Here is a 25277-nt window from a genome sequence, read left to right as displayed (position 1 = left end):
TGGTTGAAATTGCAGAAATTGAAGAAAAAAAACAACAAATATCTTACAAGCTATAGAATTTTCTCAATAAAGCCAAGAGAAAAAGATATTTTATAAACACATTCTACCAGTATATGAAGTTTAAAAGTGTTTAGTTACGTGGAAATTATTTTAAAAATCTGCCGTTCAAACCGAAAAGATCCAGAAATTGTTCAAAATAGTTACATTATAAATTAAAAAATAAACGTATTTGGAAATAGGAAACAATTTGAAGATTGTTCCCCTAGTTTTTTTTTTCTAGTAATATCTGGAGTGCAGCAGAGCAGCCTTTTGGGGGCTAATGAATAATGAGTCCGATGTGTATTCGTTCAATCTCCCTATTTATTCAACTGCTCCTTCGTTAATTTATTATCATGGACCTCCCAAAAATCTTCACTGAATTGCCTGGCTTTTGTGACCATGACACAGCACGTATATGAAACTTCCCACAACAGGAATGTTACATATCTTTTTTTTTTTTCTTTTATCATGTTATCTGACCGTTGTTGCTTCTTGCTTTGCTGGTTTGCACACTCATGTTGATAAGGCATTCCAGAGGAACAGAAACAATGTGCACTTGTAGAAACCACCTACTCTTCTTGCAGAAAACAGCTGCATTCGTTGTAAAAGTCAAATGTAGATGCTGCAGAAACCAGATGCACTTGTTGTAAAAGCCAGATGCACTTGTATTCCTGGATGATCGGGTGGAACTCCTGTTTTGTTCCATCGCCCCAGAAAGTGCCAAAAATGTAGCAAAATGAATATTATAGTCAATTCTCTCTTAATTTATATAAATAACTTGCCACAGCTAAAACATTTATACAGATGCAAACTTATACATCTGCTTATAGAAATTCGGCCAGTATAAACCTAAACGTTGATCTATAGCAGTGGTTCTGAACCGGGGTCCATATAAGATTTTTCGCGGGTCCATGATAATAAATTGGAGATCCACAATAGTATTTTAAGGGCCCCTGAAAAAATTTGTTTTTGATGAATGAATTGCAAGAAACAGCTAGGTTTCTTTCTCTAACAGTTTACGTAGTTCAACCTACACAAGTTAATGTGTGAAAAACAAACTAGGAATTTTGAAAGAAGTTTCTATAAAACTAGTTTTCTAAGCATCAAATGGCGATGGGGGTCCACCAGAATATAATAGTAATCAAAGGGGTCCCGGTCCATAGGTTAAAAAAATGGTTGAGAACCCCTGACCTATAGTAAATTTGCTCATGGGTTGCAGGGGTGTAGTTTTCATTGACTGTGAACAAAAATTTTCGATTTTACATGTTGATTTAGAAAATGTTATTAATAAACTTTTTTCTTGAATGGGACTGAAATCCCAACTGCTTATAACAATTTACAATAATTCCTAGGTCAGAGGACCTAGGAATTATTGTAATTTGCGATTTGAAGTTTTTATGCTAATTTCGCCGTGAAAGGTTTTTAACGATGCATTTGATTTGGGTCTTTTACGGTCACGAAACAAAACTTTTTGTTAAAAAATGTTTGAAACATATATCCTTACTCAATTGAAGTAGGACCTGAGATCTGGAGTCCTTCTTAAATAAAATATCTTGATCACTTGGCTAGCGCAATGTCCTTTTACTTATTTGGCCTTGGTAAATTTTCTCAACCAGATCGTTTAAAATATTTTAAAACTTGAATCTTTCCAAGATGAATAAAAATAGACCAACTTTTCTTTTAATTCAAATAATTTATTGGTAAAGTATTCTAGCCATCTCAATATGGCTAACCACTAAGGGTGGGTGTTACTGTAGCTTTTAGCCCCAGGAGATCATCGTCTCCAGCTGGCTTTATTGGTTATCTCACAAAATATTAATGAATTTTCCGTAATTACAAATTGTAATACGAAAGGTCATTCTGAAAAGACTTGTTAAATGCTCCAAACTGGATATACTTAAATATTTTAACTTTCTACACAGTACTCTCCATAGAGACTAAACTTTCAGAACGTTTGGTAATGATAAATATATAGTTGAAAGATTTAACAACTGCCTTTCTTTTGGAGATGTTTGTCAGCCCTGATCGAGTAGTTCTATTATCAAAGGTATTGCATACATGGCCATCATAATTTTTAAGGCATACTATACCTATTTCTTTACTACCCACAAGGGGCTAAACACAGAGGGGACAAGCAGGGACAGACAAACGGATTAAGTCTATTATATCAACCCCAGTGCGTAACTGGTACTTAATTTATCGACCCCGAAAGGATGAAAGGCAAAGTCGACCTCGGCGGAATTTGAACTCAGAACGTAACGCCAGATGAAATACCGCTAAGCATTTCGCCCGGCGCGCTAACGTTTCTGCCAGCTCACCGCCTAAGACATATACCAAGTATCTCTCTTACTGTATTGTTGAGGAGCATGGTAACGATATGGGGGTCTTATTTTTTCATCCATGGCACACTGTATAAGGCGCTAAAATGTTAGACACCAGCTCTTTTAAAAAAAGTTTTATAAGGAACAGTTACATCTACTGAAATCGTTTTAAAACAGAGATTGTTGTACGCATTGCACTTTGCAGCAAAAGGATAGACATGCCCTTGTGTGGGGCATTAAATAACAGTCAAGTCTTCTAAATATCACGACATATATACTACTCGCCTCAAAAAATGGCGGTCAGTGGTTGAAAATGTCTGATGTAGTTTGTAATTAATGGGAGATTTTGCTCTTATTTCTTAAAAGATAATGTGGATGGAGGTAGATGGAATACGGTGACGTTGAAGGTGATGGCAATTGATAAGTTTACAATGACAGTGATATTTGTGTTACTCACTTAATGCCATTGGGGAAAGGGCGGCGAGCTGGCAGAATGCTTAGCTGTATTTCGCCTGTCGCTACGTTCTGAGTTCAAATTCCGCCGAGGTCGACTTTGCCTTTCATCCTTTCGGAGTCGATTAAATAAATACCAGTTATGTACTAGGGTCGATATAATCGACTCCATCCGTTTGTCTGTCCTTGTTTGTTCCCTCTGTGTTTAGCCCCTTGTGGTTAGTAAAGAAATATGTATTTTGTCTGCCGCTATGTTCTGAGTTCAAATTCCGTCGCGGTCGACTTTGCCTTTCATCCTTTCGGGGTCGATTAAATAAGTACCAGTTACAAACTGGGGTCGATGTAATCGACTTAATCTCTTTATCTGTCCTTGTTTGTCCCCTCTGTGTTTAGCCCCCTGTGGGCAATAAAGAAATATAATGTCATTGGGGAGGTGGTGATAATATTGGAGCCAGTTGTTATTGTTTAGCACCAGTTCAATCCTGATCGTGACATTCTACCCAGGACCATCCTGTCCGTGTAGGGGTGGGGAGGGATATGTGTGTGTGTTCTGCATTTATATAAGACGGTAAGATGTTATTCAAGGGAGATTTGGTTGCTATTTCCAGCATGCTGAATCACCTAAAAGCACCCTTGTTGGCTCGGCTGGTAATAATTGTTGATATTTCTGTTCAGCCCTAGGCTGATCCTTAACGAGTAAACCTCGGATCAAAAATATTCCCGCCATGATCGATCTGTTTTATTTTCCAAGGAGTACACTATCCAATGTCCATCCATTTTTCTTTAATGACAATAAAGTGTGATCCAAGAAATATTTAACTGCTATTTTGGGATCTTTTCGGTTTAAACGGCAGTTTTTTTCTAGCGGTGTCATATGAAATTGTCACCCATAATTATGACCCTAGTATCGATCTATTGCATTTCAATCTGTTTTAGGGTTAGGGTTAGGGGTGGGGAGAAGGGTATTTTTTTTATTCACAAATGTAAATAAACCCAATCTGTTTCTTAAACGAGGGACATATTAATACGGCACAGAATATTTTTTTTTACCTCAATAGACGTCAGTGATTGGTTGAAATTGCAGAAATTGAAGAAAAAAATAACAAATATCTTACAAGCTATAGAATTTTCTCAATAAAGCCAAGAGGAAAAAAGATGTTTTATAAACACATTCTACCAGTATACGAAGTTTAAGAGTGTTTAGTTACGTGGAAATTATATTAAAAAAACTGCCGTTCAAACCGAAAAGATCCCTATTTTGTACATGTCAACTTCGGTACTGTTCGGTGTTAGTATTTACTAGAACGATTTTAGTGGTTGGTGTTCATGTTACGGTCTTAACGCTAATAAGGTTGCTTTAGTGTTAATGGTGGTGGTTTTATGGTATAGTTAGTATTGTTTTGTGTTGTTTTCACGATGATAAGTGTAGTGCACATGGTGGTGGTAGTTGTCGTGGCATAGCATCCATCGGTAGTAATGGCATTTGCGGATATTTTAAGCATAACAATAAATTTATTGATGGTGATGCTGCTTGTTAAATCGCAACTCTCCTTTGCTTTTCTGTTGTCCTAAGGTGTTTTCGCGACCCTTCTGGCCAATAACAATTATTATTATTATTATTATTATTATTATCATCATTATTATTATTATTATTATTATTATCATTATTATTATTATTGTTATTATTATTATTATATTATCATCATCATCATTATTATTATTATTATTATCATTATTATTATTATTGTTATTATTATTATTATTATTATCATCATCATTATTATCATTATTATCATTATCATCATTATTATTATCATTATTATTATCATCATTATTATTATCATTATTATTATCATTATTATTATCATCATTATTATTATCATTATTATTATCATTATTATTATCATCATTATTATTATCATTATTATTATCATCATTATTATTATCATTATTATTATCATTATTATTATCATTATTATTATCATTATTATTATCATTATTATTATCATCATTATTATTATCATTATTATCATCATTATTATTATTATTATCATCATTATTATTATCATTATTATCATTATCATTATCATCATTATTATTATCATTATTATTATCATCATTATCATCATTATTATCATTATCATTATCATCATTATTATTATCATTATTATTATCATCATTATTATTATCATTATTATTATCATTATTATTATCATTATTATTATCATCATTATTATTATCATTATTATCATCATTATTATATTATTATTATCATCATTATTATTATCATTATTATCATTATCATTATCATCATTATTATTATCATTATTATTATCATCATTATTATTATCATTATTATCATCATTATTATTATCATCATCATCATTATTATTATTATTATCATCATTATTATTATCATTATTATCATTATCATTATCATCATTATTATTATCATTATTATTATTATCATTATTATTATCATTATTATTATCATTATCATCATCATCATTATCATTATCATCATTATTATTATCATTATTATTATTATCATCATTATCATTATTATTATCATCATTATTATTATCATTATTATCATCATCATTATTATTATCATCATCATCATCATTATCATCATCATCATTTATATCATTATCATCATTATTATCATCATCATTATTATTATCATAATTATTATTATTATTATTGGCATTCTTTCGATATAACTCGACAAAAATCAAAACACTTCACTTCGGGTATTTCCGCGGAAGCAAATGACAGTTCGATTCTGTTTTCTTCTTGGAAATTTGCGGGATTTTACAAACACACACGAAATAGGTAAGAACAAATATGCAAGGCTTTTTTTTTCTTCGAGTTTAAAATGGAATCTTTATTATGATCAAAATGATTTCGTTATATCTATACCCCACAACCCACGGAAACACCCGAAGTGAAATGTTTTGATAGTGTCGAGTTATATCGAAAGAATACCTTTTTATTATTATCATATTATTATTATTATTATTATTATTATTATAAATATTAAAGGCTGTGAACTTGTAGAATTGCTAGCACGCCGGACAAAATCCTGAGCAGCATTTCGTCCGTCTCTACGTTCTGGGTTCGAATTCCGCCGAGGTCGAACTTTACCTTTTCATCGTTTCGGGGGGTCGGGGTCGATGAAAAATTTGTACCAGTTCAGTACAGGAGTTCGATATAATCGACTTAACCTTCTTCCCCCCCACCTCCTTCCTCCTCCGAAATTGCTGGCCTTGTGCCAAAAATTTGAAACCACCACCACCATCGTTATTATTGTTGTTGTTCTTGTTGTTGTTAGCGATATTATTTGGTGGTGATAGCAACGTTGAAGGCGATGTTAAAGTGTTTTTGTTTTGTTTGGTGTTGTTAAGGATGCTGGCGGTGGTGACGATGTGACGGTCGTTGTTGTTGATCGTGAAGAGAAGGATGCTGCTGATGATGCTGATGATGATATCATTGCTGTCGTTGTTGTTATGATGGTGGATGTTTATGTGTTCTTGTCGTCAGTGGTCGTCAAGATGGTAGTGATGGCGACGGTAAATCTCGGTGGTCGCTGTCACGATGTCGGTGTTGGCGGCGGCGGTGCTGGTGGTTGCTTCTTCTTCTTCTTCTTCTTCTTCTACGGCTGCTGCAGTCGGTGGTTGAGGTGCGCATTAGAATCTCTCTCTCTCTCTCTCTCTCTCTCTCTCTCTCTCTCTCTCTCTCTCTCTCCATCAGAAGTGCTTCCTGCCACACACTATCGATCTGGCACTGGCTGTTAACCCAACTGCTTCAGTAAACAACCCAAGACCCCCATACTTCACCATCTCTGTGACAAGGAAAAAATTCTTTGCAATTTGGTAGCAGCCAAACTTACCTTAAATCACACCCAACCGTCTTTAATAAAGGGCGCAGCAACGTAGCATATCAATGTGTGTGCGCGGATATACACATATATATATATATATATATATATATATTATATATATATATATATACTCTTTTACTTGTTTCAGTCAGTTGACTGCGGCCATGCTGGAGCAAATCGACCCCGGGACTTATTCTTTGTAAGCCCAGTACTTATTCTATCGGTCTCTTTTGCCGAACCGCTAAGTGACGGGGACGTAAACACACCAGCATCGGTTGTCAAGCAATGCTAGGGGGACAAACACAGACACACAAACACACGCACACATATTTACATGTACATATATACGATGGGCTTCTTTCAGTTTCCGTTTACCAAATCCACTCACAAGGTATTGGTCGGCCCGAGGCTATAGTAGAAGACACTTGCACAAGGTGCCACACAGTGTGATTGAACCCGGAACCATGTGGTTGGTAAGCAATATATATATATATATATATAAATATTGTTTCAGTCATTTGACTGTAGCCATGCTGGAGCACCGTCTTTAGTCGAGCAAATCGACCCCAGGACTTATTCTTTTGTAAGCCTAGTACTTATTCTATCGGTCTCTCTTGCCAAACCACTAAGTTACGAGGACGTAAACACACCAGCATCGGTTGTCAAGCGATGTTGGGAGGACAAACACAGACACAAACATGTACATACATAATATATATATATATATATTATATATATATATATATATATACGACGGGCTTCTTTTAGTTTCCGTCTACCAAATCCACTCACAAGGCTTTGGTCGGCCCAAGGCTATAGTAGAAGACACTTGCCCAAGGTGCCATATATATATACAATCTTCTTTTGTCGTTTTCTTGTTTCAGTCTTTGGAATGTGGCCATGCTGGAGCACCACGTTGAAGAATTTACCGGCCCCACTACCTATTTTTTTTATAAACCTGGTACTTATTCTATCGGTCTCTTTTGAAGAACCGGTAAGTTACGGGGATGTAAACATACCAACAACAACACCGGTTAGGGTGCAAACACAGACACAAAAACACACACACACACACACACATATATATATAATAATATTAATGAAATTATTGTATACAGTGCTCAGGTGCACCACAACTTGTCAGACAGTGCGTATAAAGTATATGCAGTAATGTACAAATGTCTGGAAAGCGAACAATGTATGAGTCAGATACATGCTTGTGTGTGTATGGAGGGGAGAAAATCAGGTGTAGTGTTGGCGAATCTCAGGAAGCATGGAAGTATATAAAGGTATACATATATATGACAAGCTTCTTTCAGTTTCCCTCTACCAAATCTACTCACAAGGCACTGGTCAGTCGTGGCTATAGTAGCAGACACTTGCCCAAGGTGTCATGTGGTTGGGAAGTGCCTTACCACACAGCTGCACCCCCCCCCCCACACACATATATATATGGTCACCGCTGGAATTCCTTCAGTTTGGAGTTTGTTCAATCAGGGCTTACCTGGGGCTAAACGACAACAATTTATTTCTTTTAGCCCAGTGGTTCTCAACCAGGATCCATCTGGCCCCTAGGGTCCATATTAGATTTTGGGTATCCACAATACTATTTGAACCCTTTCGTTACTGTATTTATTTTGAGATGCTCTGTGTTTCTTTCAATTACTTTAAAATAACTTACTTAACATTAAGTTTGTGGGAGGAACATAAATTGTGACTAAGGTTTGGTGGAAGAACTTTTGAAAACAAGACATTTGTACTCAGAGCCAGAGGTGGTTTCAGCCGGGTTAGTAACGAAAGGGTTAAGGCCCCCTGAAAAAATTTTGCATTAGATGTATGTATTGGTATGTATTGCAAGAAACAGCCAGGTTTCTTTCTCTAACATGTTTCATAGTTCAACCTACACAAGTTAATGTGTGAAAAATGAAATAGGAATTTTAAAAGAAGTTTCTATAAAATTAGTTTTTAAACGCTGAATGGCTATGGGGTTCACCAGAATAAAATAATAATCAATGGGGTCCATAGATAAAAAAATTGTTGAGAAACCCTGCTTTGAATGTCTGTATGGTATGTATTGCAAGAAACAGCCAGGTTCTTTCTCTAACATGTTTCATAGTTCAACTACACAAGTTAATGTGTGAAAAATGAAATAGGAATTTTAAAAGAAGTTTCTATAAAATTAGTTTTTAAACGCTGAATGGCTATGGGGTTCACCAGAATAAAATAATAATCAATGGGGTCCATAGATAAAAAAATTGTTGAGAAACCCTGCTTTGAATGTCTGTATTGGTATGTATTGCAAGAAACAGCCAGGTTTCTTTCTCTAACATGTTTCATAGTTCAACCTACACAAGTTAATGTGTGAAAAATGAAATAGGAATTTTAAAAGAAGTTTCTATAAAATTAGTTTTTAAACGCTGAATGGCTATGGGGTTCACCAGAATAAAATAATAATCAATGGGGTCCATAGATAAAAAAATGGTTGAGAACCCCTGATTTGAATGTCTGTATTGGTATGTACTGCAAGAAACAGCTAGGTTTTTTTCTCTAACATTTTCCATACTTCAACCTACACAAGTTAATGGATGAAAAACAAAATAGGAATTTTGAAAGAAGTTTCTATAAAACTAGTTTATAAACATCGAATAACTATGGGGTTCACCAGAATAAAATAATAATCAATGGGGTCCATAGATAAAAAAATGGTGGAGAACCCCTGCTTTGGATGTCTGTATTGGTATGTATTGCAAGAAACAGCTAGGTTTTTTTCTCTAACATTTTACATTATTCAACCTACACAAGCTAATGTGTGAAAAACAAAATAGAAATTTTGGAAGAAGTTTCTATGAAACTAGTTTTTAACCCTTTACTGTTCACATTATTCTGCCAAAATTAATCCTTTTTTATCCACATTGTTTTGAACTAATCATGCATTATCTTGTAGTTATGAGATTTTGATGAGGTAGCTGTTAATTTTTAAGATGATATTGTAGGGTTGGTGTGAGAGACCAGATATGGCCAGTTTGAACATAAAACAAGCACAATACTTTTGGCTGGATATGGCCGGTTTAAATGCTAAAGGGTTAAACATTGAATGGCATTGGGGTCCACCAAAATTAAATAGTAATCAAAAGGGGCCCACAGATAAAAAAAAAATTGTTGAGTATCCTCGTTTTAACCATTTTAGCATTCATATTATTCTGTCGATGACATGTGTATTTATTAACTATGTTGTATCTGGTAGCTTTCAGATTTCGATGACGTGATGATTTTATGTCTAGGATGACATTGTAGGGTGGGTGTGAGAGGTCAAATCTGGCTAGTTTGAACATAAAACTGGTAGAGTATTTGGACCAGATACAGCCCAAGTAAACTGGTCATATCTGCCCAGATTAAATGCTGAAGGGTTAACCCTTATGTTCCGATATTTCTGTTGAGATGCTCTGTGTTTCTTTCAATTAATTTTAAATATAACAAAGAATTTAGTAAAATAGCTTAATTATCATTAAGCTAGTGTTAGGAACATAAATTGTGACTAAGGTTTGGAGGAAGATTTTAATTCAAAACTTATGAAAACAAGACATTTGTACTCAGAGACAGTTTCAGCCAGGCTGTTATTAATTTCTCTGTCAAATTTTAGGCTTATTTCATCATCATCCTCATCATCGTTTAACATCCGTTCTCCATGCTAGCATGGGTTGGACGGTTCGACCGGGGATCTGGGAAGCCAGAAGGCTGCACCAGGCTCCAGTCTTATCTGGCAATGTTTCTACAGCTGGATGCCCTTCCTAACGCCAACCACTCCATGAGTGTAGTGGGTGTTTTTTACGTGCCACCTGCACGATATGAATTAACGCTGCATCATGTTGTAGCTTTGAGATTTCAATGATGTGATAGTTTATTTTTAGAATGATATTGCCAGCTAGGTATGAGAGGCCAGATCTGGTGAGTTTGAAGATAAAACAGGTGGATTATTCTGGCCGGATATGGTCAGTTTAAAGGCTAGTGGGTTAAGTGAGGACGAAAACAACGTTTGAGAATGAATGGAATGCTGTGTGAAAATGGTAATTAATAATTAGGTGAGATAAAATAAATGGTAATGAGGTGTACGTGTTGTGTGTAGAATATTTTTGTGTGAAGATGGCCATGCTTGTTTACCTTAAAATGTCAAATGAATAAAAAATGGCTGAGTTAGACTTGTTTAGCAAGTGGGTTGGAATAACCCCCACATTCATTTAAGCATACAATCACATAGGTATGTATATAGATGGAGTGTTCAACTCACTAAACAGGTAAAAAGTACAACTCACTGTTTTTCGCTCTTTTTTTTTGTTTTTTTTTTTTGCTTTTATTTTTGAAATTTCATTTGGCCATCTTAAGATAAATATTGGGGCATTCAGTTTAAATAAATACCCTTTCAGAACAGGTATCAAGTTCTTTTCTTCTTCTTTTGTCGATGGAGTAGAATATTTTCATCCCCTTCTTTCTCTTTTATTAACAAAAAGCACTCAATACATGGTGCACAGTGTATTCATTTATTAATAGAAACCAAATTTTTATTTCTCGTGACTTGACTCGAGCATTATATTTTTGGCATCACTGCAATCATCAGATATGAGGTATGAGTCACATGGAAAAGCAATTCAGTCCATACACACACACACACGCACATATTTTATCTTTTACTTGTTTCAGTCATTAGACAGCAGCCATGCAGGTTATTTTACTAAATTCTTTGTTATATTGAAAGAGACACAGAGCATCTCAACAGAAATATGGGAACAAAAGGGTTAAAAGCACTCATGCTGGTGCCATGTAGAAGGCACTAGTGATGGTGCCACATTAATCCTTTTGATACCAACCCACCTGAAACCAGCACATATATATATATATATGCGTGTGTGTGTATACATATATACATACATACATATATATATATATATATATATATATATATATGTATATATAATGACAGGCTTCTTTCAGTTTTCATCTACCAAATCCACTCACAAGGCTTCAGTCGGCCCGAGGCTATAGTAGAAGACACTTGCTCAAGGTGCCATGCAGTGGGACTGAACCCGGAACCATGTGGTTGGCAAGCAAGCTACTTACCACACAGCCACTCCTGTTCAACTTTGCTTCCCAACCACATGATTTCAGGTTCACTGTTCGACTAGTGCTTATTTTATCAATTCTGAAAGGATGAAAGACAAATTCAACCACAGTGGAATTTGAACTCGGAGCATAGGGGCAGACGAAATACCACAAAGTATTTTTCTGGGCATGCTAATGGTTCTGCCAGCTTGCTGCGTTTACATTGATGATATATATATTATGTGCTGTGATATGTTGACGAAAGTTATTTAATTAGGTCAGTAGATCATATAAGATTAAAAGTGCTCCTTTTTCAGGGCACAGCTATTTATCTATCAACATGCCTAGAGAGAATATTTTGGAATGTATGAGTAAATTCTTTTTGATATTTTAGCCTTGCTGTGAGAAGCAAATACAGTGTTTACACTACTTGCTTCATGCTTTTATCCTTCAATGGGCAGGAAAAGTAGGGTTTGACCAGGGCCAGATTATGACCTATAGAAGCCCTAAGCACTTACAAAGTTTTGGGCACCCCCATGTATATGCAATTCAAAATATAAACAATAATAAACCATAGAATAAATTTTTATTGTTCAAACTGAAACGAAACTAACAATAAGTTAGAAAATAATGTTTATTTTTGTGTTCTTCCACTTCAGTTATTATATTATTTTTATGCGCCCTTTTTTAAGCCTAACTAGGCTCATGGGCCTGGTTTCCCAGTTTCTGTGGCATATGTGTTCCCCCCAGCTGGACAGGACACCAGTCCATCACAGCATTACCTACAAATTTTTTAAGGTACCAGTTCGATGAGATGGGCCAGAATTGTGAAGTTAAAGGAATTAAAATCCATCTTCTTGTTAGTCTTCAAAAAAATTACATGAAACTCCAATGTTTGTATCAAGCACGCTTTTAGTTTATTGTGTATACATACGATAAACGTCACCCTTTTCAAGCCTAGCCAGGCTCATGGGCCCAGTTTTCCAGTTTCTGTGGCACATGTGTTCCCCCCCAGCTGGACGGGATGCCAGTCCATCACAGCATTACTCAAGAAACAGGAAGAGAGAATGAGAGAAAGTTGGGGCGAAAGAGTACAACAGGGGTCGCCACCACCCTCTGCCGGAGCCTCGTGAAGCTTTAGGTGTTTTCATTCAATAAACACACACAACGCTCAGTCTGGGAATCGAAACCGTGATCCTCCGACCGTGAGTCCGCTGCTCTAACCACTGGGACATTGTGCCTCCACTCACTTCATTTATATTTGAAAAGTTTTCTACCTTTTTTTAATTGCCAAATCTTTGATCACATCCTCACTATGACACCATTTCTTTTGTGCTGTGAACCATTTACCATTTCTGTGGTGCCCTGCTTCCCTTGATGTCTTAAACATGTTCTTATTTTGCTTAACGGTTAATCCAGCACTGGGCTTGACTAACTTCTATTAATTTTGGACCTTCATCATAGGCATGTATCCATTTTAGCTCCCTGGAGAGATCAGCAGCTTATAACTCTTTATAATGTATGCAAACTCAGGTGAAGCTAAACAAGTTCCTTTATTAACAACTGATTCCAATCACATTTATGGTAATATTGTCATGTATTCTGATTCTTAATTCCAGGTGTGTGGCCGGCAGAGCGATCACTCCATAAATATGCTCAAGACGCTCGAAGACAAACCTACACAAATCTCTTTGATGCTTTGAGGGTAATGGAGAGGGTAGATGATTCAACTCCTTTACCTGAAGTTTACCTGAAAATGCATTTGCTGAATGAAAACCTTTTGCCTTTGGAAGACAAAAACCTGGTAAACCATTCTCTTTAGTATACAGCCATTAACATTTTATATATGTACCTATTTCTTTACTACCCACATTGCAGCTCTTGTATTTGCTGGACTTATTTTGGTTAAGAAATCACAGTTCTTAAGATTCTTTTGTCATTTTAAAGACACCAATGTAAAATGTAGCATGGATGTCAACATAAGCAGGTGTAGCTATGGGGTAAGAAGCTTGCTTCCAAACCACATGTTTCCGGGTTCAGTCCCATTGTGTGGTACCTATTTCTTTACTACCCACAAGGGGCTAGACACAGAGAGGACAAACAAGGACAGACAAACAAATTAAGTCGATTATATCAACCCCAGTGCATAACTGGTACTTAATTTATTGACCTCGAAAGGATGAAAGGCATATCGACCTCGGTGGAATTTGAACTCAGAATGTAGCCGCAAACGAAATACAGCTAAGCATTTCGCCCAGTGTGCGAACGATCTGCCAGCTCGCCACCCTTTCTCCAATGGCATTAAGTGGGTAACACAAATATCACTGTCATTGTAAACTTATCAACGCCACCATATTCTATCTACCTCCATCCACATTATCTTTTAAGAAATAAGAACCAAAATCTCCCATTAATTACGAACTACATCAGACATTTTCAAACAAATTAAGTCAATTATATCAACCCCAGTGCATAACTGGTACATAATTTATCGACCTCGAAAGGATGAAAGGCAAAGTCAACCTCGGCGGAATTTGAACTCAGAATGTAACAGCAGACGAAATACAGCTACGCATTTCGCCCGGTGTGCTAATGGTTCTGCCAGCTCGCCACCTTAACGTTTTATATATGTACCTTATGAAATTGTTTCACATGATGCTAACAGCAAGTACCCTCATATCACCCTCATATCAGATTTAACCCTTTATCATTTAAACCAGTCATATTTGGCCCAAATACTCCGTCTGTTTTATTTATGTTCAAACTGACCACATCTGGCCTCTTGAAGCTACCCTGCAATGTCTTCTAAAAATAAGCAATCACATCATTGAAATCTTGAAGCTTTGAGATAATACATGATTAATTCAAAACAACGTGAATAAATAAACATTGCATTTGACAGAGTAATCTGAATCTATAGGGTTAATAAATAGGAATTTTATTAGTTCAAAGCGTCTTTGCCTGGCCCCCGTGCCGGTGGCACGTAAAAAGCACCATCCGATCGTGACCATTTGCCAGCCTAGTCTGGCACCTGTGCCGGTGGCACGTAAAAAGCACCCACTACACTCACGGAGTGGTTGGCTTTAGGAAGGGCATCCAGCCGTAGAAACATTGCCAGATCAGACTGGGCCTGGTGCAGCCTCCTGGCTTCCCAGACCCCAGTTGAACCGTCCAACCCATGCTAGCATGGAAAGCGGACACTTGATGATGATGATGATTGTTAGCAAACACAAACACAGACACACAAACATATACGCACACATATGCATATATATATATATATATATATATATATATATACGATGGGCTTCTTTCAGTTTCCGTCTACCAAATCCACTCACAAGGCTTTGGTCGGCCTGAGGCTATAGTAGAAGACACTTGCCCAAAGTGTCACGTAGTGGGACTGAACCCGGAACCATTTGGTTTCTAAGTAAGCTACTTACCACACAGCCACTCCTGTGCCTAATTAATTATGACTAAGCTTTGGTGGAAGATTTTAATTCAAAACTTATGAAAACAAGACATTTTACCACAGAGCCAGAGCCGGTTTCAGCCGGGTTAGTAACGAAAGGGTTAAATAATAGTTTTATCCTTTGTTATTTCAGATGATTCCTTTGCAAAATAGAACGTTCTGCTCCATGTCCTCTGCTGTGATTAATTTAACCAATGATCCAATTGACCAATTTTGGATAACTGCACAGTTCTATCGACATGTCCAAAAATGCACAGACCAATTAGAATTGCTGGTAAGATTCATTCAAAACCTTGATCTCATTTCTCATTGTTTTGGATTTTGCTGTTTGTTGTTGTTGTTGTTGTTGCTGTTGTTTGAGGTAACTCTGCACCCCACCCCAAATCAGCTCAGATTGATCAAGTTGACCCGGAAACAGATGAGAGTTGACAACAGAAGGCATCTGGCCATAGAAATTCTGTCTTAAAGAATTCCATCAGAGTGATGCAAGCATGGAAAAATGGACATCATCATCATCATTTAACGTCCATTTTCCATGCTAGCATGGGTTGGACGGTTCGACCAGGGTCTGGGAAACCAGGAGGCTGCCCCAAGCTCCAGTCTGATCCGGCAGTGTTCAGATTAGACTGGAGCCTGGTGCAGCCTCCTGGCGTTATAATAATAATGTCGATGGTGATTTGTGGTTGAACATTTTTTTGTATTTAAAGAAATTCAATGGTTATAAGGTTACAATGGATCACTACATCTGGCTGTAGTGTTATACCTTTGAATAGAGACAATACTCTTCTTGCTAGAGTTTTGTGGCTGACTGCTAGTTCTAACTTCTTATTCACAGTTAGGTATTTAGTGTTAAAATGTGCTTCTAACTGAAAATAATAAAAAATCATTCCCAAACAAAAACTATCCCATTTTTGCTGAAGTATAAAATGCATTTAAAATTGCGAAAAAAAGAAATTTTTTTTAACCATTTATCTTTTAAAGCAGCTCTTTCTGGTCCATGACTTTTGGAAACATTTTTTCACGCTAAGAGTTGCTGAAGCATGGAACAAACTGCCGGCATCAGTTGTTAGTAGTCGAAGCACTGTAGCCTTCAAAATAATTAACCATCTTACTAACAATAACTCTTGGCAGACACCCATAAAATTATTAACCATCTTATAAACAATAACTCTGAGCACCTTTTCAAACTCCACCTGTCTAACACCCGTGGACATGTTTACAAAGTCAGAAAACAGCACAGCTCCCATGACGTTCGGAAACATTTTTTCACGCTAAGAGTTGGAACAAACTGCCAGCATCAGTTGTTAGTTGTCAGAGCACTGCATCCTTCAAGACTTCCATGCTTCTTGAGATTCGCCAACACTACACCTGATTTTCCCCCCTCCATACACACGCAAGCATGTATCTGACTCATACACTGTTCACTTCCCAGACATTTGTACATTACTACATATGCTTTATACGCACTTTTGACAAGTTGTGGTGCACCTGAGCACTGTAAACAATAATCTCATTATTATTATTATTTAAAATATCCTACATGTTTTATGATCAAACTGGCCGGATCTCACTTCTTGTACCAACCCTTCTTTATCATTCTGAAATTTAATAATTACCTCTTCAAAATCTTATGGTTACAATGTAATGCATGATTTATACAAAACAGAATAAATGAGCATTACTTTTCACTGAATAATGTGTATGCTTAAGGGTTAAACTACCTAGTTTTAACATGTATAAATGTTGAATTATTATTTATTATAATGGCTGGGTTCTGGCCCAGGCTGCAGCAACAAAGTCCACCTGCCACACTTCTCAGTCCATCATCACTGCCTTGATGTCCTGGATACATTCCAGGCCTGTGTCTGCAATCAAGTTGTCAATGTAAGTGTGATGACATTTTCCCCTTCTTACATGACCATGAATTGGGTTGCACAAGACTAATTTGGATGCTTCTAGCTCAGGGTGGCACACACAGTGACCAGATAATCACAGTCGTCTTTGCCTGATCTTCTCATTAACTTTCGGCAGGTCTTGATAAAGGCATTCATTCAAAGCCTCCATCTAGCCCATTTGATCATTTCTTTATCAGTGTCCATATTTCACTGTTGAATGTAAAATTCAACTGAATGTAAAATATAAAATTCAATTCCATCCAAGAACCAGCCCAAGGAAAGTATTGGATCTTTACCTTTTCACCTACAGATTTAAAAAATAATTTTTTGTAATTAAACACTTTTAAACTTCAGACACTTGTAGGATATGTCATATAAAACATCTTTTATTCTTAGCATTTTTGAGAAAAACTTATATTTACAAAGTAATTTTACGTTAAAGTTGTCCTATTTTGGTAATTTCAACCAATCAATGAAGTGTATTCAGCTGAATAAAATTACTGCCATTGTTTGTCAACAAGAACTTCCGGCGGTGTATTTTCATTTGTCACTGTTATTTATGACAATCCTAACAGCCTAACCTTAAAACCCTAATCCTAACCCTAAAACCTTAAAGCTAAAGCCAGTACAAATGCACGAACGATGTCATAAATAACAGTGACAAACGAAAAATACATCGCTGGAAGTTCTTGTTGACAAATAACGGCAGTAATTTTATTCAGCTGAATACACGTCATTGATTGGTTGAAATTATCGAAATACGAGAACTTTAACGTGAAATAACTTCGTAAATATAAGTTTGTTTCAAAAATGCTAAGAGTAAAAGATATTTTTTATGACACATTCTACCAGTGTCCGAAGTTTGAAAGTGTTTAGTTACAAAAAATTATTTTTTAAATCTATCGGTCAAAAAGTAAAGCTCCAAAATATTTTTACTCTTTACAGCCTGATGCAGTCTTATATTACCTGAAACTTGAAGAGGCCAATCCTAAGTTGTGTGAATTATTACAAGAACAGAGTATTGCTATTCCATTATCAGAGTGGTTCCAGTCTTGTTTTGCTGGAGTTTTACCGGAGTCTTCATTTGAACGGTATGCTATTATTTTTAAGATAAAGATTCACTTCTATCAAAGATACTGGCAAAGCATTTTCAAAACTGCTTTTCATTGTTGACATGAATTTAGACAGTTCAGGAATATATCTTTCTTGAATAAGGAATTGTCCATAGGATTCAAAAGAGAGTACAATTGCATTATCTTTTGCTTGTTTCAGTCGTTAGACTATGGCCATGCTGGGGCACAACCTTGAAAGATTTTTAGTGAAATGAATCAACTCCACTACTTTTCTTTTTAAGCCTGGTGCTTATTCTATCAATCTCTATTGACAAACTGCTAAGTTACAAAGTTACAGGAAGGAACATAAACACACCAGCACTGGTGGTCAAGCAGAGGTGAGGGACAAACACAGACACAATGACACACACACATAGTTTTATATATATATATATATATATATATCTTCTTGGGACACATAACTCTACTTGTGAAGACCTGTTGAGGCAAGTGAAAATCAAAATCGAAGTCGAAATCGATCAACATCAATGGAATTTGTAGTTGTGATACCAGTGACGGTGGCACGTAAGAGAACCACCCAAACGTGGCCGTAGCCAGCACCGCGCCGACTGGCCTCCATGCCGGTGGCACGTAACAAACACCATCCGATCGTGGCTGTTTGCCAGCCCCGTCTGGCACCTGTGTCGGTGGCATGTAAAAAGCACCCACTACACTCATGGAGTGGTTGGCGTTAGGAAGGGCATCCAGCTGTAGAAACACTGCCAGATCTGACTGGGCCTGGTGCAGCCTGCAAGCTTCCCAGATCCCAGTTGAACCGTCCAACCCATGCTAGCATGGAAAGCGGACACTAAACGATGATGATGATGAATATCTACATACATATATATATATGTACATACATAGGGTGGCCCAACAGTAGGTTTACAGTTATCACGTAGGCTCTTTAAATTTCTTTTAAAACATTTTATTACATTCATATTTTTATCTTTACAAACTGAAAAGGGAGCTTCACAAAATTAAATACTATAGCCTTGAGCCAACGAAAAATTTGTGAGTGGATTTGGTAGATAGAAACCATGTCAATCAATAGACTTTATTGTTTTGATCTTTCACAACAATATCTATTTTTAGCTTTAATAGTCCTGTGTGTATGTACAGGAAAATCCCAAAGAATCATTATGTTTTATTTATATTATTATTATTGAGAGCAGTGCATGCCATCAAAGTGACACTGGGGTAAAATATACGAAGCCCAGTATAACCATCATGACTACCCGTCTGATAAGGGTACACCAGGCACATGCATCACAACCATATGTTCACGACATGGTGATCTCATATCAAGATAAACAGCGCATGACCTTGCTGGTGGGGCCCAGTTAGAATTTTCTTCTGGTCGAGTAGCCCATCCTGCTCAAAAGGTCTCTGAATAAGAGTTGTGTAAGGATGTTGAACGAAATACCCATGTTTCCAGAGGTGAGTTATTCAAACCCCAAAGAATCCCTCTCAACACATGGCTATGATGCTCCCCCACTACTTCTGCTCGTGGTCAAAGATGCACATATCATCAGCCACCAAGGGACATGGTCAACTGGTTAAGGTCAAACAACTGACAAGCAAATCTGTGGTATTGAGCAGAATATTTGCTGTAGCCCATCTTTTATACCAAGACAAAACAATGTACATGATAACACTTCCAATCAGTTAAGATCAAAAGCCATGAGAGCCACTGCCTCATGCTGCATCAGAGCATTTATCATTATTATTATTATTATTATTATTATTATTATTATTATTAATATTATTATTATTATTATTATTATTATATTATTATTATTATTAATATTATATTATTATTATATTATTATTATTATTATTATTATTATTATTATTATTATCATTATATTATTATTATTATATTATTATTATTATTATTATTTTATATTATTATTATTATTATTATATTATTATTATTATTATTATTATTATTATATTATTATTATATATTATTATTATGATATTATTATATTAGTATATTATATTATTATTATATTATTATTATATTATTATATGTTTAATACAATGCTGTATTATTTCATTCTATGCTATACGTACCTTTTATGTTTGTCTTCAAATTTTTCATTGAACAGAATATGGGATAAAGTGATTGGTGGTCGATGTATGGTCCTTGTCTATGTTGCTGTTTCTATCTTCATCATATTCCAACAGCCTTTATTAAATATGAAAAATTCTCAAGAAGCTTCAGAATATTTTAAAAAGGTAAGCCATTACCAATTTTTCTGGAGGTGAAGAGTTTTCTTTTTCTAATTTTATTTTATTGTTACCTCTAGAAATTTTGAATCAATTATAGATTAATTATGGATTCTACGATTCTATGTTTCTGAGATGAAGAATTTGTATTATGTATATTGCTTATGTTAGACAGTCAGGTGTCCTCATCTTGATTATTGCTTTCACTATGTTTTGGCTGTTGTATACTCCAGCCTTCTTCAGATGTCTTCTGTTGAACTTGGTTATTGTATCAGAATCTGGAACCTATTATAGGTTCAAAATTCCAAACAACCAACTCTCGCTCTCTTCCTCTCTCTCTCTCTTCCTCTCTCTCTCTCTCTCCCTTTCACCGGTTGGGTAATCATGTACACCCTCTGCAGCAAGACATCTGTTTATGTCTCTTTATCACATTCTAATCTTTCGGAGTGGTTGGCATTAGGAAGGGCATCCAGCTGTAGAAACTCTGCCAGATCAGATTGGAGCCTGGTGCAGCTATCTGGTTCGCCAGTCCTCAGTCAAATCATCCAACCCATGCTGGCATGGAAAGCAGATGTTAAACGATGATGATGATGATATAGTTAGTTAGGGTAAATCCCAGCTGTTTCCCCTTGATACATGGAAAGAGGCAGCACATATGCTAAACACAACAACCTCCTAAGCAGGACCCAGTGCAGATATGAGTAGCATATGGGAACCAGTGTTAAGGAAGGATAGGAAAATATTAGATTTATATGCCCTAAAATTCACTCCATAATTTCCCCCCGGCATATGGCGTAGTGGGTAAGAGTGTGAGCTACTAACGCCAAGATTCTGAGTTGGATTCCAGGCAGTGACCTGAATAATAATAATAATAATAATAATAATAATAATAATAATATCGGAAAAATACCTTAGGAATGAGAACCCAGTTTGAAATTACCCCAAGACACCTGATGAAGGCTGGAGGGTTATCAGCTGAAATGTTTTGTTAATAACAAACAAGATGAGGACAAATATCCATCAAATGTAATTAATGTAAAATTTCGTTTTGTTGTTTTTTTCTGTTTTTTATTTACTTTTGATTTGCTATATCAGTAAATCATTGGAATTGACTTGAATCTTAATTGCTTTTATTATATATACATATATATAATTAGAAAAAAAAACACCTTTTATCAATTCAATAATGAAAAATTAAATTACACCATCTAGAAAATTACATATTATAGAAGATTAAATATAAGATAAGATTATAATTTAATTTTTCATTATTGAATTGATAAAAGGTGTTTTTTTTTCTAATTTATATATATATAATATTTTGTGAAATTTGATTTAGTATTTCTAAATTGAATTTTTCCTTGTAAGTTTGGAATAATATTCCTTCATATTATTATTATTATTATTATTATTATATATGTGTGTATATAGATATATCTATATATATATATATATATATAAATTAGAAAAAAAACACCTTTTATCAATTCAATAATGAAAAATTAAATTATACCATCTAGAAAATTACATATTATAGAAAGATTAAATATAAGATAAGATTATAATTTAATTTTTCATTATTGAATTGATAAAAGGTGTTTTTTTTTCTAATTTATATACATATATATTATATTTTGTGAAATTTGATTTAGTATTTCTAAATTGAATTTTTCGCTGTAAGTTTGGAATAATATTCCTTCATATTATTATTATTATTATATATGTATATATATATATATATATATATCTATATAAATTAGAAAAAGAACACCTTTTATCCATTCAATAATGAAAAATTAAATTATACCATCTAGAAAATTACATATTATAGAAAGATTAAATATAAGATAAGATTATAATTTAATTTTTCATTATTGAATTGATAAAAGGTGGTTTTTTTCTAATTTATATATATATAATATTTTGTGAAATTTGATTTAGTATTTCTAAATTGAATTTTTCACTGTAAGTTTGGAATAATATTCCCTCATATTATTATTATTATTATTATTATTATTATTATTATTATTATTATTATCATTATATAAATCAAACCAAATCAAAATAGATGAACATCAATGGAATTTGTATCTTTGTGGTTCCAGTACCGGTGGCACACAAGAAAACCATCCGATCGTGGCCGTTCGCCAGCCTCATCTGGCACCTGTGTCGGTGGCACATAAAAACACCATCCGAAGACCCGGCGACGTAGTCAGTCCACCTGTGCATACTTCCTACTTATGACACTTGAAGACCTGTTGAAGCAAGTGTGTGACACTTGTGTAGACCTGTTGAGGCAAGTGAAATCAAATCAAATCAATCAAACCAAATCAAAATAGATGAACAATCAATGGAATTTGTATCTTTGTGGTACCAGTACCGGTGGCACACAAGAAAACCATCCGAACGTGGCCGTAGCCAGTACCGCATCGACTGGCCCTGTGATGTGGGCACATAACAAACACCATCCGATCGTGGCCGTCCGCCAGCCCCTCATCTGGCACCTGTGTCGGTGGCACATAAAAACACCAACCGAAGACCCGGCAAGACTAGTCAGGCCATAACCCGTGGCCCCTACTTGGACGTAGTCAGTCCACCTGTGCATACTTCCTTCCTTCTTGTGACACTTGTGAAGACCTGTGAAGACCTGTTGATGCAAGTGAAAATCAAATCAAATCAAATCAAAATAGATGAACATCAATGGAATTGTATCTTTGTGGTACCAGTGCCGGTGGCACACAAAGAAACCATCCGAACGTGGCCGTAGCCAGTACCGCATCGACTGGCCTCCGTGCTGTGGGCACGCAACAAACACCATCCGATCGTGGCTGTTCGCCAGCCTCATCTGGCACCTGTGTCGGTGGCACATAAAAACACCATCCCGAACCCGGCAAGACTAGTCAGGCCATAACCCGTGGCCCCTACCTGGGACGTAGTCAGTCCACCTGTGCATACCTTCCTTCTTGTGACACTTGTGAAGACCTGTTGAGGCAAGTGAAAATCAAATCAAAACCATCAAAATAGATGAACATCAATGGAATTTGTATCTTTGTGGTACCAGTGCCGGTGGCACACAAGAAAATCATCCGAACGTGGCCGTAGCCAGTACCGCATAGACTGGCCTCCGTGCTTTGGGGACGTAACAAACACCATCCGATCGTGGCCGTCCGCCAGCCTCATCTGGCACCTGTGTCGGTGGCACATAAAAACACCATCCGAGCGTGGCCGTCTGCCAGCCTCGTCTGGCACCTGTGTCGGTGGCACATAAAAACACCATCCGAGCGTGGCCGTTCGCCAGCCTAGTCTGGCACCTGTGTCAGTGGCACATAAAATCACCCACTACACTCTCGGAGTGGTTGGCGTTAGGAAGGGCATCCAGCTGTAGAAACACTGCCAGATCTGACTGGCCTGGTGCAGCCTTCGGGCTCCCCAGACCCCAGTTGAACCGTCCAACCCATGCTAGCATGGAAAACGGACGCTAAATGATGATGATGATGATGATGATGATATATGTATATATATATACAATTTATAAATAAGGGCAAACGAAATTTAACCTTTAAAGGTATTTTTTAATATGCTGGCCATTGATAAAATTTTTTTCGAAAAGAATTTTTTTTCGAAAAAAATTTTATCCTACATTAGATTATATATATATATATATATATATATATATATATATATATATACTTATATGTTTGTTTGTTTCTCCAGATCTCAGTCAACAGTGGTGATGTGTTGGTAAACAAAGCATTGAGCCTGTTTCAGAAATACAGTACTTGAACTCATCGAACTTGACACACAAAATGTTGTGCAATTGACAGAAAAGCTCCTCGCCTACCTACTGCTGCATTTTTGCTGAAATTTCTAGAGAGAAAATAAAACTTGAAACCCTTCGCCAAACCTCACAAATCCAATCCACCTACGAAGAAGAATTCTGTCATTGCAATTGGTCAAAACTTCGAAACACACCCTTTTTTTGTGTGATTTATCATTCCACACCATTTGCTTCATCTCTGCTCTCTCTCTCTCTCTTGCAGAAGATCACTTCTTGCAGACTAAAAACTCAGCCAATGATTTAACGCTGGCATTGTCCATGTTTTCCCCCCAAAACTCCCACCACTAACATCCAATTTTTCTATCTGCTGACAAACTTGATGTGTTTTCTCAATCCTCCCCTCACTCTCTCTCTACATACATACATACATATATATATATGTACATATATATATATTTATATATATATATATGTACATATATATATATTTATATATATATATGTACATATATATATATTTATATATATATAACATACACATATATATAATATATATAATATATATATATAAATAAGTATATATATATATATATATATATATATATATAATCTAAATATATATATGTATATATATATACTATTATATATTGTATATATATATACATAAATATATATATGTATATATTATACATAAAATATATATGTGTATATATATATACATAAATATATGTGTATAATATATACATAAATTATATAGGTATATATATATATACATAATATATATATGTATATAGATACATAATATATGTATATATATATACATAAATATATATGTATATATATATACATAAATATATATATACATATATATATATACATAAATATATATGTATATATATATACAAATATAATATATATACATTATATATATACATAAATATATATATGTATTATATACATAAATATATATTATATGTATATATATATACATAAATATA

General features: G+C 35.4%; 1 protein-coding gene across 2 annotated transcripts in view; it reads left to right on the top strand.

Annotated features, from left to right (window-relative positions):
- LOC115217067 (TBC1 domain family member 7) overlaps positions 1-24715 on the top strand; it is a 29968-nt gene extending 5253 nt beyond the window's left edge. For both annotated transcript variants that reach the window (XM_036507226.1, XM_036507225.1), the window contains exons 3-7: positions 13410-13594; positions 15396-15536; positions 18103-18248; positions 20381-20510; positions 24216-24715. In XM_036507226.1, coding sequence (XP_036363119.1) covers positions 13410-13594; positions 15396-15536; positions 18103-18248; positions 20381-20510; positions 24216-24284 — 671 coding nt within the window. In that variant the 3' untranslated portion in view covers positions 24285-24715. The remainder of the gene's footprint in view (positions 1-13409; positions 13595-15395; positions 15537-18102; positions 18249-20380; positions 20511-24215) is intronic.
- Positions 24716-25277: the final 562 nt, after the last annotated feature.

The sequence above is a fragment of the Octopus sinensis genome, linkage group LG11 (assembly GCF_006345805.1).
Source record: "Octopus sinensis linkage group LG11, ASM634580v1, whole genome shotgun sequence".
Lineage (NCBI taxonomy): Eukaryota > Metazoa > Mollusca > Cephalopoda > Octopoda > Octopodidae > Octopus > Octopus sinensis.
This window is presented reverse-complemented; position numbering and strand designations above follow the sequence as displayed.